Source organism: Cherax quadricarinatus, chromosome 38, assembly GCF_038502225.1.
Source record: "Cherax quadricarinatus isolate ZL_2023a chromosome 38, ASM3850222v1, whole genome shotgun sequence".
In the NCBI taxonomy this organism is placed as follows: Eukaryota; Metazoa; Arthropoda; class Malacostraca; order Decapoda; family Parastacidae; genus Cherax; species Cherax quadricarinatus.
Genome location: NC_091329.1, coordinates 9,511,298 through 9,530,532, shown reverse-complemented (window position 1 = coordinate 9,530,532; position 19,235 = coordinate 9,511,298). Strand labels below are relative to the sequence as shown.

The window sequence follows — 19,235 nt, the reverse complement described above, 5'->3', positions numbered from 1 at the left end:
ATATACTGTGTGGACAGATTGGGTCATACACTGCAGCAAACATCTAACCTTTCAGACACCTCCATACAAACCTTACAGAATATGACGAAACACCTTAATTGTTAATAATATGATATCTGAAATCCTGAGGTTGTATCCACATTTTGCATCGACTATATACCCGATGAATGAACTTTTTTTTGGGGATTGCAACCCGGTTATGACCAATTTTTTTTAGTGGTAATAAGATAAAAAATTATTTTGAGAATGTATTCCAGCAGTAACAACCTGACTAATCAGGCCCTGATCCTGCGGGAGGCCTGGTTGAGGACCAGGCTGTGGGGGCGTTGACCCACGAAATGACTTTCAGGCAGACTATATACTGTGTAAAACAATTACTATATGAAGTAACTGTCAAGTATGCAATGACTAGGATTTCTTTCTAGTGATGTAACAATGCTCGGTGGAGTCTGACAAAGACCAAATTGTGACCTCTGTAATCCTATTTTTGCGCAATAAACTATCCGCTCAGGCGACACAACTAACTTTCAATATGGAGTCTCTCAAAACTGTTCTTTCTACACCGCCCAACATATAAGAAAGATCAAAACATAAAATCTTTTGCTTCCCCTTTATACTCTGTAAATACAACATACACTTTGGTTGTCGCCCCAATATTTCATGCTTACTGGAGTTCATTAACTATGTTAGTAAATTGAAACATTTGTACCCACACAAACTAAACCCAAAAGGTATCATCTTTTTTCAAAAGACGAAGACGTATACTGTACTTAAGTTATTACTCCAAACGATCATGCTTTTTCTTAATCCTTCTGGGTTATCTCTGTTTAACAAATAAACTCCAGCAACCTGTATTCCTCCCCCAGATTTTCAATAAATGGTACCCTTTACTACAGTAGTCTAGGAATCAGTCATGACTAGGCCTTTAAATTACTTACCTGGAGTATACCAGGAGGATGTTCCGAAGGCCAACACCCCCGCAACCCAGTCCATGACCAGGCCTTGCAGTGGATCAGGCTGTTACTGCTGGCCACATGCAATCCAATGTACAAACCACAGCCCAGTTGGTCAGGAACTGACTTTAGGTGCTTGTCCAACTCCTCCTTGAAGACTGCCAGGGGTCTATTGGTAATCCCCCTTATGTATGCTGGGAGGCAGCTGAACAGTCTTGGGTCCCTGACACTTATTGTGTTGTTTCTAAGAGTACTCATAGAGCCCCTGCTTTTTATTGGGGGAATGTTGCACCACCTCCCGAGTTTTTTCCTTTCATGGGGGAGCGATTTCCACGTGCAGATTTGGAACTAGTTCCTCTAATATTTTCCAAGTGTATATTATCATGCATCTTTCACCTGCATTTCAAAGAATACAGGTCAAGGAACTTCAACCATTCGTAGTAATTTAGGTGCTTTATTGTACTTATATACATGCAGTGAATGTTCTCTGTATATTCTCCAGGTCTGCAATTTTGCCTGCCTTGAAAGGCGCTGTTAGTGTACGGCAACATTCCAGCCTAGAGAGAACAAGAGATTTGAAGAGAATCATCATGGGCTTGGCAGCCCTAGTTTTGAACATTCTCATTATCCATCCTATAATTTTTCCAGCAGATGTGATGGCACATTGTTGTGATCTTTGAAAGTGAGATCCTCTAACAAGATCACTCCCAGGTCCTTCACATTAGTTTTTCACTCTAATGTGTGTTTGGAATTTATTTTATACTCTGATCCACTTTTTATTTCCTTAAGTTATCCATAGCGGAGTACTTGAAATTTGTCTTCACTGAACTTCATATTGTTTTCAGAGGCCTATTTAAAGATCTGGTTAATGCTTGCCAGATTATTGTTCTCCTACTTATTCTATTCCAACTCAAGCTTATTGTAGTTTCACTCATCTGAGAGTTGTTAATTCTATTCACCACCTTCCCTACCTACTGCCAGTTTTGCAAACTGAAATTTTTCATATTTGCTAACTTTACAAACTGCATTAACAAGACATCATCTGAACCCAAACTAGCTACTTCAGTAGTATGCTTTTCATTCTACTGACTGCAGACAAGAAACTGCCTGCTCGGCTATCAGAACTACCTTATAATGTCCACCATATAACCTGACCAATCTTGCATAAAATTAAGAAAAATTCCAATGTAAAAATAGTCTACAATTAACACTGTATACATTCAGGCCCATGTATTTGCGGGCCTGCCTGATAAAGGGTACTATTTCTCGGATAATAAAATATAACCAAGAATGATTGGTCATTGTTTATGATTTCTCAATAAATGAAGCAGAACCAGCAAAAACCCATAAGACAGATCAGGGTGTGCCAGGGAAAACCCTATGCTTCCTCAAGAAAATTGTCAAGAATCGAATATTACCGCCACACTGAGTCCTATTTCAAGTCACTTCAAGTCTGAAAAAGATCAAAATCATCTCTATTTCAGTAGTAAGTCTTCTATTCTATCAAGTGATATCAACAAACAGCCAATAAAACCATTCAAGAAAACACCTCAAATTCCCTGCTATTTTAAACCAAGCACAAGTTTAGAGGTTTGCTTTCCCTATCATCCACTGCATTGGGCAAGATTTTTTTTTACTGTGCACCTGCACACTAACAGCACCTTTCAAGGCAGGTGAAATTGCTGACCTAGAAAATATACAGAGAACCTTCACGGCACACACAACGGAGATAAAACACCTCAATTACTGGGAGTGTTTAAAGTTCCTGAACCTGTGCTCCCTGGAATGCAGGCGGGAGAGATACATGATTATATACACCTGGAAAATCCTAGAGGGACTAGTACCAAACTTGCACACGAAAATCACTCTCTTCGAAAGCAAAAGACTCGGCAGACGATGCAACATCCCCCCAATGAAAAGCAGGGGTGTCACTAGCACGCTAAGAGACAACACAGTAAGTGTCAGGAGCCCAAGACTGTTCAACTGCCTCCCAGCATACATAAGGGGGATTACCAATAGACCCCTGGCTGTCTTCAAGCAGGCACCGGACAGGCACTTAAAGTCAGTACCTGACCAGCCGGGCTGTGACTCGTACGTTGGATTGCGTGCAGCCAGCAGTAACATCCTGGTTGATCAGGCCCTGTTCCACCATGAGGCCTGGTCACAGACCGAGCCACGGGGGCGTTGACCCCTGGAACTCTCTCCAGGTAAACTCCAGGTGATACTCCCTGCACAGACCCATTCTCTCATGTCTACTGTCAATCTACATGAGCAAGGCTGGCGTCAATGATATAGATCTATGCGAGACAATGAAAGGAGTTAAAATGTAAATTTTTCTTTTAATATATCAGTTGCAGTAATAGGTTTCACAGAATTATAAATTCTGAGTTTACAGTATAAGGAAATTTTCCTGTAATAAATGATCAACAGTAATCTCATATAAGGAATATTAATCTTCTATATGATAAACACTGATAAATGTGGTTAAAAACACGAGAGAATAGATCATGATGATGATAAATGAAGGAATAGGAGTTATCAACAAATTAAAGAATTAAGGTAGAAGGTATAACAATACTGACAATATGGATGAAAGAACCCAAGTGCATGCACTTAGTACATTTTTACTGGGTACAATTTGGTTCTGGGACTTCGTTCACTCCAACTGATAAAGACAGAATAAAGACCACTGTAAACAACAGACAACTCTACACTCACTTTTGGTATATGCAGATACCTTCCCCTGACCTAAGCATTGGTGGCAACTTTACCCTATTAATTTTGGGACAGTTTTTTTTTTTTAATCAGGGAAGGATCTAAAGCAGAAGTGAGTCATATAATGCCTGAAAAATGGGAGGCATTCAGGTTTGATCCAAGGAAGGAAAGGAGAAGTCCAGTTCCTTGGATAAAAAGCCCCTCAGCACTATCCCAAAATGCTCAGGCATGCTAGTGGCTTTCTTTGTACATACATGTATTTGTAAGAAAGCTTGTCCTAATATTCTCTTTCCAGTTTGACATATTAGTCATTACACAAAAAAACAGCTTTTCACTATGCAGAGGAATTTTCTACCATTTCAGAGATAAACCAGTCACTGATATGGTTAGGGTATGAACCTCTTCCTCTATTTAAGTTTTAGTGGAGAGAACCACCTATCCTGTTTGGGAATACTTGTTTCCCTTTTATTTTTCTGCCAAGATTTGGAAAACAGTTTCTTCCCAAACACCAACTGTTAATGGAAATACAACATATTCTGTAGTGGACTGCACAAAACCTAAAAAAGAAACCTCAATATGCATTACATGCATAAGTCAAATTAGGAAAAAAAAATTTTACTGCTTGTACTCACTTTTACAGCCAGACTTTAGGGTTCCATAGTGATCAGGCAAACATTCATTACAGCTTCGTCCTGCAACACCTATAAGCAACAAGAGAAGTCTATTGTTACAGATATTTAAAGCATGGTTTTCCAAACAACTGATTACATATTAAACAAGTATTTTTTTAAGTTATCAAACCAGTTTACGGCAATGTCAGAGTTTGACAAATCATCACTAATCTAATCATCAAGAAGGAATCCATGAGCAGAGTTTTGTACATACCTGGTTTGCATGGACACTGTCCAGTAAATGGATCACAAATCTGACTGACAGATCCCTCTGGGTTGCACTGACAAGGAGGGCATCCCTCATCCACACCACCATAACCACTCTGCAGTGGACAACAAAACTAATGGTAAGGTTATGTTCTTCATTACTTCAACTCTTAACAAAATAAAGAATACCATTTTGAGTACAAAGATTAATTAATGATAAAGAGAAAAAACATCTATGTTAACAGAGATATACATCACTGAAGATTTTTTATGAAATACTTTGTGCATTCAGTTTTACCATGACATGATAAACCATTCATAATTAGGTAATTACCCAGTATTTGATGTTCAAATTCACTATATTTCAGAGCCAGAGCAAACATATGAATGAGAACATTCATATTTAATATAGCAGCTTCCGTTTCGTGCATAATATGCACAGCATATCACCTATTCAAATTCTGCATTTAATAATAACAGTTCATATTCTATTACAAATACCAAAACTTAGTGAATTACTGTTCATTATTTGGCTACTTACAATGCAACGGTCACACTGGCGTCCTGTGTGAAGTTTTCTACACTGACATTGACCACTCTGAGAATCACACTGTGCCATTACTGAGCCGTGCTTATGGCATCCACAACCCAGGCAATGACCTCTGTAGAACAAATTAAACACAGGTAAATTAAAAGGCCAAATGTTATACCATCAATGGTACAACATACACAATTACCTATACATCATATTCATTATTTTTGAAAACAGTTCAATGCTACATACTATGTATAACTTGCTTAGCCAATAGAACTTTGGGGTCCAAGTCTTGGACCCTTTATCTTCCTCTGTAATCCTTCAGCAACCACCCATTGGATAGGTTTGGGGTGCATGATAAAGTTATCAAATTAATTATTATTTTTTTTTTATTATCACACCGGCCGATTCCCACCAAGGCAGGGTGGCCCGAAAAGGAAAAACTTTCACCATCATTCACTCCATCACTGTCTTGCCAGAAGGGTGCTTTACACTACAGTTTTTAAACTGCAACATTAACACCCCTCCTTCAGAGTGCAGGCACTGTACTTCCCATCTCCAGGACTCAAGTCTGGCCTGCCGGTTTCCCTGAACCCTTTCATAAATGTTACTTTGCTCACACTCCAACAGCACGTCAAGTATTAAAAACCATTTGTCTCCATTCACTCCTATCAAACACGCTCACGTACGCCTGCTGGAAGTCCAAGCCCCTCGCACACAAAACCTCCTTTACCCCCTCCCTCCAACCTTTCCTAGGCCGACCCCTACCCCGCCTTCCTTCAACTACAGACTGATACACTCTTGAAGTCATTCTGTTTCGCTCCATTCTCTCTACATGTCCGAACCACCTCAACAACCCTTCCTCAGCCCTCTGGACAACAGTTTTGGTAATCCCGCACCTCCTCCTAACTTCCAAACTACGAATTCTCTGCATTATATTCACACCACACATTGCCCTCAGACATGACATCTCCACTGCCTCCAGCCTTCTCCTCGCTGCAACATTCATCACCCATGCTTCACACCCATATAAGAGCGTTGGTAAAACTATACTCTCATACATTCCCCTCTTTGCCTCCAAGGACAAAGTTCTTTGTCTCCATAGACTCCTAAGTGCACCACTCACCCTTTTCCCCTCATCAATTCTATGATTCACCTCATCCTTCATAGACCCATCCGCTGACATGTCCACTCCCAAATATCTGAATACATTCACCTCCTCCATACTCTCTCCCTCCAATCTGATATCCAATCTTTCATCACCTAATCTTTTTGTTATCCTCATAACCTTACTCTTTCCTGTATTCACTTTTAATTTTCTTCTTTTGCACACCCTACCAAATTCATCCACCAATCTCTGCAACTTCTCTTCAGAATCTCCCAAGAGCACAGTGTCATCAGCAAAGAGCAACTGTAACAACTCCCACTTTATGTGTGATTCTTTATCTTTTAACTCCACGCCTCTTGTCAAGACCCTCGCATTTACTTCTCTTACAACCCCATCTATAAATATATTAAACAACCACGGTGACATCACACATCCTTGTCTAAGGCCTACTTTTACTGGGAAATAATTTCCCTTTTTCCTACATACTCTAACTTGAACCTCACTATCCTCGTAAAAACTCTTCACTGCTTTCAGTAACCTACCTCCTACACCATACACCTGCAACATCTGCCACATTGCCCCCCTATCCACCCTGTCATATGCCTTTTCCAAATCCATAAATGCCACAAAGACCTCTTTAGCCTTATCTAAATACTGTTCATTTATATGTTTCACTGTAAACACCTGGTCCACACACCCCCTACCTTTCCTAAAGCCTCCTTGTTCAACTGCTATCCTATTCTCCGTCTTACTCTTAATTCTTTCAATAATAACTCTACCATACACTTTACCAGGTATACTCAACAGACTTATCCCCCTATAATTTTTGCACTCTCTTTTGTCCCCTTTGCCTTTATACAAAGGAACTATGCATGCTCTCTGCCAATCCCTAGGTACCTTACCCTCTTCCATACATTTATTAAATAATTGCACCAACCACTCCAAAACTATATCCCCACCTGCTTTTAACATTTCTATCTTTATCCCATCAATCCCGGCTGCCTTACCCCCTTTCATTTTACCTACTGCCTCATGAACTTCCCCCACACTCACAACTGGCTCTTCCTCACTCCTACAAGATGTTATTCCTCCTTGCCCTATACACGAAATCATAGCTTCCCTATCTTCATCAACATTTAACAATTCCTCAAAATATTCCCTCCATCTTCCCAATACCTCTAACTCTCCATTTAATAACTCTCCTCTCCTATTTTTAACTGACAAATCCATTTGTTCTTTAGGCTTCCTTAACTTGTTAATCTCACTCCAAAACTTTTTCTTACTTTCAACAAAATTTGTTGATAACATCTCACCCACTCTCTCATTTGCTCTCTTTTTACATTGCTTCACCACTCTCTTAACCTCTCTCTTTTTCTCCATATACTCTTCCCTCCTTGCATCACTTCTACTTTGTAAAAACTTCTCATATGCTAACTTTTTCTCCCTTACTACTCTCTTTACATCATCATTCCACCAATCGCTCCTCTTCCCTCCCGCACCCACTTTCCTGTAACCACAAACTTCTGCTGAACACTCTAACACTACATTTTTAAACCTACCCCATACCTCTTCGACCCCATTGTCTATGCTCTCATTAGCCCATCTATCCTCCAATAGCTGTTTATATCTTTCCCTAACTGCCTCCTCTTTTAGTTTATAAACCTTCACCTCTCTCTTCCCTGATGCTTCTATTCTCCTTGTATCCCATCTACCTTTTACTCTCAGTGTAGCTACAACTAGAAAGTGATCTGATATATCTGTGGCCCCTCTATAAACATGTACATCCTGAAGTCTACTCAACAGTCTTTTATCCACCAATACATAATCCAACAAACTACTGTCATTTCACCCTACATCATATCTTGTATACTTATTTATCCTCTTTTTCTTAAAATATGTATTACCTATAACTAAACCCCTTTCTATACAAAGTTCAATCAAAGGGCTCCCATTATCATTTACACCTGGCACCCCAAAATTACCTACCACACCCTCTCTAAAAGTTTCTCCTACTTTAGCATTCAGGTCCCCTACCACAATTACTCTCTCACTTGGTTCAAAGGCTCCTATACATTCACTTAACATCTCCCAAAATCTCTCTCTCTCCTCTGCATTCCTCTCTTCTCCAGGTGCATACATGCTTATTATGACCCACTTCTCGCATCCAACCTTTACTTTAATCCACATAATTCTTGAATTTACACATTCATATTCTCTTTTCTCCTTCCATAACTGAAAATTCAACATTACTGCTACCCCTTCCTTTGCTCTAACTCTCTCAGATACTCCAGATTTAATCCCATTTATTTCCCCCCACCGAAACTCCCCTACCCCCTTCAGCTTTGTTTCACTTAGGGCCAGGACATCCAACTTCTTTTCATTCATAACATCAGCAATCATCTGTTTCTTGTCATCTGCACTACATCCACGCACATTCAAGCATCCCAGTTTTATAAAGTTTTTCTTCTTCTCTTTTTTAGTAAATGTCTACAGAAGGGGTTACTAGCCCATTGCTCCCGGCATTTTAGTCGCCTCAAACGACACACATGGCTTACAGAGGAAAGATTCTTTTCCACTTCCCCATGGACAATAGAAGAAATAAAGAAGAACAAGAGCTATGTAGAAAAAGGAGAAAAACCTAGATGTATGTATATATATATGCATGTGCATGTCTGTGAAGTGTGATCAAAGTGTAAGTTAGAGTAGCAAGATATCCCTGTTATCTAGCGTGTTCATGAGACAGAAAAAGTCTATATAAACCAAAACTACTTCAAAATTACATGCTTCTGTAGATCTTTATTTTTGAAGCCTGTGTCCAACATATTCTCTAAATTTTAAAAGTACCATACAGCATAACAAAATCAAGGAATAATGAGGTTTATAATGACCTATAAAAGATGAGGTGAAAGATGAATATATTCTTCTAAGCCTTCCAATACTAACTCTCTTCATAGCTTCCAATGTTGCAGATGTGACAGTTGAACTAAATAATAAAAAACAGACATTTATTATGGAGGTTACCTGGAGGTGGTTACCTGGAGGTTATTCTGGGGATCAACGCCCCCGCGGCCCGGTCCATGACCAGGCCTCCCGATGGATCAGGGCCTGATCAACTAGGCTGTTACTGCTGGCTGCACGCAGTCCGACGTACGAGCCACAGCCCGGCTGATCCGGCACTGACTTTAGGTATCTGTCCAGCTCTCTCTTGAAGGCAGCCAGGGGTTTATTGGTAATTCCCCTAATGCTTGATGGGACGCTGTTGAACAGTTTTGGGCCCCGGACACTTATGGTGTTTTCTCTTAGTGTACCAATGGCGCCCCTACTTTTTATTGGCGGCATTTTGCATCGCCTGCCCAGTCTTTTACTTTCGTAGGGAGTGATTTCTGTGTGCAGATTTGGGACCATTCCTTCCAAGATTTTCCAAGTGTAGATTATGATATATCTCTCCCTCCTGCATTCCAACGAGTACAAGTCAAGTGCTTCCAAGCATTCCCAGTAGTTAAGGTGCTTGACAGAACTTATACGTGCAGTAAAGGATCTCTGTACACTCTCTAGATCTGCGATTTCACCTGCTTTGTATGGAGATGTTAATGTACAGCAGTATTCCAGCCTAGAGAGAACAAGTGATTTGAAAAGAATCATCATGGGCTTGGCATCTCTCGTTTTGAAAGTTCTCATTATCCATCCTATCATTTTCTTTGCACGTGCGATCGTGGCACTGTTGTGATCCTTGAAAGTGAGATCCTCAGACATTACTACTCCCAGGTCCCTTACATTATTTTTCTGCTCTATTGTATGGCCGGAGTCAGTAGTATACTCTGTTCTAGTTATTATCTCCTCCAGTTTTCCATAACGGAGTAGTTGGAATTTGTCCTCATTGAACATCATATTGTTTACCGTTGCCCACTGGAAAACTTTGTTTATATCTTCTTGGAGGTTAACCGCGTCCTCAGCAGATGACAGCCTCATGCAGATCCTAGTATCATCTGCAAAGGATGATACGGTGCTGTGGTGTATATCTCTGTTTATGTCTGATATGAGGATGAGGAATAAGATGGGGGCGAGTACTGTGCCTTGTGGAACAGAGCTCTTCACTATGGCAGCCTCCGATTTAACTCTGTTGACCACTACTCTTTGTGTTTGATTTGTTAGGAAGTTGAAGATCCATCTCCCCACTTTCCCAGTTATTCCTTTAGCACGTATTTTATGGGCTATTACGCCATGATCGCATTTGTCAAATGCTTTTGCAAAGTCTGTGTATATTACATCTGCATTCTGATTTTCTTCCAGTGCATCCAAGGCCATGTCATAGTGATCCAGTAGTTGTGAGAGGCAGGAGCGACCTGCCCTGAACCCATGTTGCCCTGGATTGTGCAGATTTTGGGAATCCAGGTGATTTGCAATCCTGCTTCTTAGCACTCTTTCAAAGATTTTTATGATGTGGGATGTCAGAGCTATTGGTCTATAGTTCTTAGCTAATGCTTTGCTGCCACCTTTATGGAGTGGGGCTATATCCGTTGTTTTAAGTGACTGTGGAATTTCACCCATGTCCAAGCTCCTCCTCCATAGTGTACTTAGGGCACGCGAGAGGGGTTTCTTGCAGTTCTTAATGAAAACAGAGTTCCACGAGTCTGGGCCCGGGGCTGAGTGCATAGGCATGTTGTCAATGTAGTAACAACTGCTTTAAAAAACCTGCATTAAAAGAGGAAGGGCAGAAGGAAAGATTAAGGAACAAGTAAATTAAAATTCATTGTTGGAAAGAAAGTTTTAACAAGCATTATCTTTTTTATTGGAAGCTTATATAGGAAGGAAGACTCAAAGTGTTGCATACTGCACAATAGTATCAGCGAACAGACCACAAGTAAACGAGAGAATTGTATAAATCAAACACTGAAAAATCACATGTTAGAACATTTGTGAATTATATATAACACTGTGTTTATAAGTGTTGACAGATTCAATTGAGATTCTGTACAAGAAAAATGTAGCAAAGGCAATACAATAACCAATTCAGAAAAGAGCCGATAATACACTGAAGTACAAGTAATAAACAAGCAAGTCAAGCTTTAAATTTTACATTCTTACCTTTTTGGATCACCATAAAAGTTTTCTTTGCACTTTTCACAATGCCAGCCAGCAGTGTGCCCAACACACTTTAGGCACTGGCCAGTATGACGATCACAACTGTCTCTTTCTCGCAAATCAATGTTGCCGTTACACTCGCACGGCTGACAAAAGTTGCCTGGGATGAGTGGGTTGCCAAAGTAACCATCAGCACACCTAATAAAAATTGCAAATTACAGTATTATAACATTTTAATTATTTCACATTTCTTTAATGGTTTTATTTAATACAATAGGTGAAAACTTTCATAAATATGAATACAAAGGTGAAATTACTATCTCAAAAACTTAAAAAAAATAATTTACAATTAATTTTATTAAAGCATATTTTATCAATAATAATTTATTGATAACAATAATTTTAAACATTTTAACTTCATTTATTGAATACAATCAATATATTCTGAAAGAAGACCACAGAAGCATTTTTTTTTTTTACCTCACCCGCCATCTCCCATCAAGGTAAGTGACCCAATAAAGAAAACACAGTAACCATCGCTCATTCAAGCACCATCTTTCCAAACATGTACTGACATCATAATTCAGATTACCCTCCCACTGCAATGCCTCCACCCTTCTTCAGTGCACACACACTGGCATTCTCAACTCCAGGACCTTAACCCAACTAACTGGTTTCCCTGAATCCCTCTATAAAAGAGGGAAGAATTAAATCCATAGGGTTCATATAAGGATACCCTAGGGAATTAGAAGCAATCATTCATTCCAAGGAAGGGGAAAACAAGTTGAATCCTTGGATCAAGAACCCCACACCAGCATCAAGGAACCTCCCATGAGAAGAGCATTAATACTGAAAGTCATAAGGCAACATACTGGTAATTAAAGAAGATACAAGGGATCCGGTAAATCCATTAAGCCAATTTTTTAAAACTTTATGAATGGACTAAGTTTTGAATTTTGAGCTACATCACTGTGGCAGCCATGCATGTCATAAGTTGTGACTGAAATGCCAGTTGCAAGGGGCTAGTAACCCCTTCTCCTGTATAACTTACTAAATTTAAGAAGACAAACTTTTTTCTTTTTCTTTTTAGGTCACCCTGCCTCGGTGGGATATGGCTGTCGGTTTGTTGAAAAAAAAAATGTGGAATCCACACACTTGCTTCATTTGCCAATAAACCATGCAACAGTTTGAACACATTACTCGACTCATGAAATCATAATGACATGATTGCAAACAAACCATACCACGGGCGGGGATAGGACCCGCGGTCAGAGAGTCTCAAAACTCCAGACCGTCGCGTTAGCCACTGGACCAGCTAGCCACAATAAGATTCGTCCAACTAGGTATATTTCTAAACCATAGGAAGGTTAAATAGGCACCAATGTGACCACAAATGCAAGTTTTTATAGACGAATCTCCAGCTAGCATGGCTGTGACGAACTCTAGCTCAAGTCCCCTCAGAGCCGTTAACATGACTCACGAAATCGTAATGACATGATTGCAAACAAACCATACCACGGGTGGGGATAGAACCCGCGATCAGAGAGTCTCAAAACTCCAAACTGTCGCTTTAGCCACTGGACCAGCTAGCCACAATGCTAACCTTCCTATGGTGTAGAAATGTACCTAGTTGGACGAATCTTATTGTGGCTAGCTGGTCCAGTGACTAACGTGACGGTCTGGAGTTTTGAGACTCTGATCGCGGGATTTATCCCCGCCTGTGGTATGGTTTGTTTGCAATCGTGTCATTACGATTTCGTGAGTCATGTTAATGGCTTTGAGGGGACTTGAGCTAGAGTTCGTCACGACCACGCTAGCTGGAGATTCGTCAGTAAAAATTTGCATTTGTGGTCACAGTGGTGCCTATGCTAACCTTCCTATGGTGTAGAAATATACCTAGTTGGACGAATCTTATTGTGGCTAGCTGGTCCAGTGGCTAACGCGACGGTCTGGAGTTTTGAGACTCTCTGATCGTGGGTTCTATCCCTGCCTGTGGTATGGTTTGAACACATTCTTTAAAATGTAAGCAAACCATCAATGAATGATAAGAAATGCATTAATAATACATTCAGGAAAGTGTTAGACCAACAATAAACAGTAAAACACTGTAAAAGTTCTCATTTCCATATTTCATTATGTATGACTAACTGTATTAGTGCAGTATTCATAAGGAAGTGTACCAACACACAAGCATGTGGAGTGCAGTAACTCCAGTGAGCATTTTCTCAGCAGGACTCTCAGTAAGTTTAGATTTCTTCGATTTTGGAACAAGAACTACTTTACCACACAAACACACTTTCCTCAACTTGTGCCAAGTGGTAAAATGACACTGTATGACCTGTAGGGGTCATCCAGCACCCTGGTTAATGGGAGGCAATGAAGTTCAAACCAATAAAGAGGAGGACAGATTCAATTCCTTACCTTGCACACTTTGGTCCTTCATACCCTGTTGGACACTGGCACTTGTAGCCACCTAGATCTAGGTCAGGGATACATCTAGGAGTAAAGTGGTTAGATCCAAGTGGTAGTGGGCACTCACATGCATGGCAAGCATCAGGAGTGCCCAAGGTTGCATCACCAAAGTACCCTGTAGCACATCTCTCACAGTTAACACCAACAGTATTGTGTTGGCACTCCTGTAACAAAAAAAAAAAAAATTATTTATCTACTGTATTTTGTTGGCACTTCTGTATAAACCAATAATTAATCGTCAGTTATCTATTACTAGCTATTATATAATTTACATCCACTCTTTCTTAGGACTTAAAAAAAAATCACTATAAAAACTTTTACAAGTATTTCAGCCCTAAATTATACAATAATTATTGGAGCAAAATTTGTGAAATTTACAAACTATTTGAGAATTATTGAAAAAATATGTATAAAGCTTCTCAATTTTTAATAATGCTGTACAAAGCTGCATACAAGTGCTACAATTTTTAATAATGCAAAGCTGCATACAAGTGCTACAATTTTTAATAATGCAAAGCTGCATACAAGTGCTATCTTCAAGTAACTGAACATATAAGCAGGTTGAAGGACTGATAAATTAGACACATGCACAACACTTAGGTATCTTTATTATGGAAATGTTTTGCCACACAGTGGCTCCAACCATCTAATACAAGGAAAAATGGTGAAGATCAGGAGGAGTTTTCACAATAATGATACCCAAGTGTTGAACAAGTGTCTAATTTATCAACTTATCGGTTCTCTGAACCACTTATCTACAGGTTACAAGATTATTTAATTCAAAGTGTTCCCCATACATTGTAATGGGTGAATAACAGTAAATGATACACAGCATCATTAAGTTAATCTATAAAAGCTATTTACTTGCTAATTTTTGTTAGACTTACCCCACAAATACCGGTGAAAGGATCACACGATTCCACATGACCATTACAATGACACTGCTGACAGACCCCACCATACACAGTGTTGTTCACCCGCCGGTATCCAGGCTCACAAGACTCGCACGACAGGCCACTATATCCTAGATAATAAAAAACTACTAATAAATATATTTCCTAATTTCTACATGCAAATTAGGAAATTGTGTGAAATTTTACTCTATAATGAATTAATAAACAAAAACATCCATAGTATAATGATAAATATCCATGTAGTATATTAACAGCTTGGTTAGTGATGCACGACAAAAGAATAAAATATAAATAAATTTAATTAAGGTATGTTAAGACTTGAGGTCACTCCCCTGTACTGTACAATTTGAAAAATAATATACACTATAGAATTTTTTTTTATGTTTACCCCCACCCCATACATATTAGCTCTACTGATTAAGTTTAAGATGCAAATACTATATACATATTTTTTATATGAAAAAACATTGAAATCAATGACTGAAGCTTAAATCAGCATCTATAAACAGTACTGCATATCTCCATATATGCAGAGGACTCTCCATGGGGAAATGGAAAAGAATTCTTCTCTAAGAAATGCGTGTCGTAAGAGGTGACTAAAATGCTGGGAGCAAGGGGCTAGTAACCCTTTCTGTACTGATTACTATATTTAAAAAGAAAAACGCAAGTTTTTCTTTTTAGGTCACCCTACCTTGGTGGGATACAGCCAAGATGTTGAAAAAAAAATACAGAGGACTATTAATTAAAGAGTCTGTAATTTTTTGGCTTCCAGCCTAATATGAGTATGAGGTACATAATGTGGAAACAAGGTACTGTACTTTAGATATACAGTATAGATGCTTTGGAAACAAACACATAAAATTTTTAACTGTTTTGAGTGCTAATATTGATAATGAGTTTATAACAATGAACCTATGGGGAATATAGATGAAAGATGATGTAAACACTAATTATTGTAACTTCTCACAATTTATCTATGTATGCTGCTCATTAACATGAAATCAAATGACTCAAACTCCTGATAAAGAATACTCAGGATTGATGAGGCAGTCATGCATCCCTGCAAACAATTTACCAAATAAATTGAAAACTGTATAGTACTGTATTTATTAAAATTTACTGACAGTTTTAAATATTAAGAAACATGGTACTGAAAATTTCTGTTACCTATAGGACAATTGCAGCGTTCAACAGCAGTAACAAGAGCCGCAGTGCCTTCAGCTCCATACCCAAGGAATACATTATGAAGCCTGCAGTTTGAAAGAAACAAGTATGAGAAATATAGTTAACTTACTCCGAAATATAATATAGTGGTACCTTGACTTACGAGTGTCCCCAACTTAAGAGTTTTCTGAGTTACAAGCCGTCGCTCAATCAATTTTCTGCTTTGAGTTGTGAGCCAAAATCAGAGTTATGAGCGAGCTTCAGATATGCTGCCATTTGCAGGAGAGGGGAAATATAAAAAACCTTGATAATAACCAATGTGTAACATCCTCCTAGGTAGTAGGTTGGTAGACAGCAACCGCCCAGGGAGGTACTACCGTCCTGCCAAGTGAGTGTAAAACGAAAGCCTGTAATTGTTTTACATGATGGTAGGATTGCTGGTGTCCTTTTTTTGGTCTCACGAACATGCAAGACTTCAGGTATGTCTTGCTACTTCTACTTACACTTAGGTCACACTACACATACAAGTACAAGCAGATATATATATACTCCTCTGGGTTTTCTTCTATTTTCTTTTTAGTTCTTGTTCTTGTTTATTTCCTCTTATCTCCATGTGGAAGTGGAACAGAATTCTTGCTCTGTAAGCCATGCGTGTTGCAAGAGGCGACTAAAATGCTGGGAGCAAGGGGCTAGTAACCCCTTCTCCTGTATATATTACTAAATCTGAAAGGAGAAACTTTCGTTTTTCCTTTTGGGCCACCCCGCCTTGGTGGGATACGGCCGGTGTGTTGAAAGAAAGAAAGAAGTGTAACATCCTTTCAATTTTGATACCAGTAGTGTCATCCTGTCAGAATGTTCTATAATGTATGCCCTAAGTAAAGAGAAGCAACTCTTGAACATCTGTAATACATGTTCGGCAGGCTGGCTGGTTGGATGGCCAGCTGCTGGCTGGCCGGTTGGCTGATTGATTTGCTTTGGCTGTCTCTATCTCCTTCTGTCTGTATCTATCTGTGTCTGGCTATCACTGTCTGTATCTCTGTCTCTATCTCACAGGTACCCATAAATACAGTTATACATATTGTAAATTACCAGACGAAGTGCTATACTATGCTTGTAGATAAAAGGCATTATATAATAAGCACGACTGGCAAGTAATACACATTTTCACTTGTTCAGGAATCAGATGTGACCAACTCTGCATCGTGTGTAATACCTGTTGGTTCATGAGCAGCTCTCTCTCTGAGACAGAAAGAAACACAGGCAGACAGATAAGCAGAGACAGAGGTAAACACAGACAGAGCTAGAAAGACAGACAAATAGACAGATAGAAACAGATAGAGAGAAACAAACAGATAGACATGCTAATTTGTAACAGTGAAAAATAAATCCAAGGCAGTACACGATCATCAAATGTAATTCCATGAGTGACACTCCACTGACAGTGGAGTGACAGACAGAGACAGACAGATAGACAAACAAACAGACAGACAAACAAGAAAGCCAAGGCAGTGCATGATCATCAAATGTCACTCCATGAGTGTCACTCCAGTGGCAGTGGAGTGACACTCATCTTACATGGTGCTTCAATGAGTTTCATATATACTCCAGCATTTCTAAAACACTGCTGGGACCTGGCAAAAAAAAGGCAAAAATCATTTCTTATTTATAAATACATTTTTTCTCCATGGAGAAGTGGAACAGAATTCTTCCTCCGTAAGCTATGCGTGTCATAAGAGGCGACTAAAATGCCAGGAGCAAGGGGCTAGTAGCCCCTTCTCCTGTATATATTACTAAAATTAAAAAGAGAAACTTCTGTTTTCCTTTTTGGGTCACCCTGCCTCGGTGAGATACGACTGGTTTATTGAAAGAAGAAATACATTTTTCTTATTTAAAAACTGAAGCAAAAAAGTTGGGGTGGTTTTTAGGGGGCTGGAATGAATTAATGGTATTTCAATTAATTTCAATGAGGAAAACTGATTTGACATACGAGCAAATTGAGTTATGATCTCGGTCATGGAACGAATTAAACTCGTAAGTCGAGGTACCACTGTACAGCACACATAAGTACAGTATACATATTACATATGGCATATCATAAGTCAAGAGGGGGGATGAGCTCCAGCTCATCCCCCCTCACAAAAGTAATTACAAAAAATCTATGTGTACTATACTAACACTCCTTCAATTTGGACAGTATGGAATCTGGCCCTAATCATTAATGTTTCAAATGAACTGAGGATTTCCATCATCTCCTGCCTAGATACAGAACGTCCTCTATACTCCTTAGGTTTAGTGTCCAGATCAATGTCTGCAATATCCTGAAAGTAAAAAAAAAATACTATTAACATGTAATTACAATAACAAACATACAATTCATTTTATAGACAGCATCCAACACAAATACATATTATAAATATTATAAAAATGTTACAGCTCATCTCTGGAAATGTCACTTGACTTTTTTGGGGGTTATAGTACTAGTTAATTTACACATATGTTACTAATTATGATAATTGTGCTATATGTACTTGTATCTAAATAAATTTACTTTCTTACTCAATACAGTTCAGGCTTAGCTATAATTCTATATATCGATTTTCTTATCTCCAGCTGAAACTGCTTATGTTTAGCCAAGACTAAAATAAAAAGAAACATATTTTTAAAGAATACTGGTAAATTTGAATTTTTTTTAATTTTATTAACACACTGGCTGATTCCCACCAAGGCAGGGTGGCCCGAAAAAGAAAAACTTTCACCATCATTCACTCCATCACTGTCTTGCCAGAAGGGTGCTTTACACTACAGTTTTTAAACTGCAACATTTACACCCCTCCTTCAGATTACAGGTACTGTACTTCCCATCTCCAGGACTCAAGTCCGGCCTGCCGGTTTCCCTGAATCCCTTCATAAATGTTACTTTGCTCACACTCCAACAGCACGTCAAGTATTAAAAACCATTTGTCTCCATTCACTCCTATCAAACACGCTCACGTACGCCTGCTGGAAGTCCAAGCCCCTCACACACAAAACCTCCTTTACCCCTTCCCTCCAACCTTTCCTAGGCCGACCCCTACCCCGCCTTCCTTCCACTACAGACTGATACACTCTTGAAGTCATTCTGTTTCGCTCCATTCTCTCTACATGTCCGAACCACCTCAACAACCCTTCCTCAGCCCTCTGGACAACAGTTTTGGTAATCCCGCACCTCCTCCTAACTTCCAAACTATGAATTCTCTGCACCCTTCTCCTGCATTATTCTTACTGAGACCTGGCTTAAGCAAGACACAATAGATATCTACCCTCTACCAGGATACACAGCAATTCACAACTGCAGACCAAACCAAGTTGGTGGTGGTATTGCAATCTATTACTCTAACCAATTATCTTGTATTAGCACCACTTGCTTTAGTGATG

General features: G+C 39.2%; 1 protein-coding gene across 4 annotated transcripts in view; it reads right to left on the bottom strand.

The window, feature by feature from the left end:
* wb (wing blister) overlaps positions 1–19,235 on the bottom strand; it is a 375,780-nt gene that overhangs the window by 231,999 nt on the left and 124,546 nt on the right. For all 4 annotated transcript variants that reach the window (XM_070092086.1, XM_070092087.1, XM_070092088.1 and 1 more), the window contains exons 15-22: positions 17,997–18,139; positions 15,825–15,907; positions 14,631–14,767; positions 13,693–13,907; positions 11,275–11,469; positions 5,088–5,208; positions 4,554–4,662; positions 4,301–4,369 (exon numbers count right to left, since the gene is read on the bottom strand). In XM_070092086.1, the coding sequence (XP_069948187.1) occupies positions 4,301–4,369; positions 4,554–4,662; positions 5,088–5,208; positions 11,275–11,469; positions 13,693–13,907; positions 14,631–14,767; positions 15,825–15,907; positions 17,997–18,139 (1,072 nt within the window). The remainder of the gene's footprint in view (positions 1–4,300; positions 4,370–4,553; positions 4,663–5,087; positions 5,209–11,274; positions 11,470–13,692; positions 13,908–14,630; positions 14,768–15,824; positions 15,908–17,996; positions 18,140–19,235) is intronic.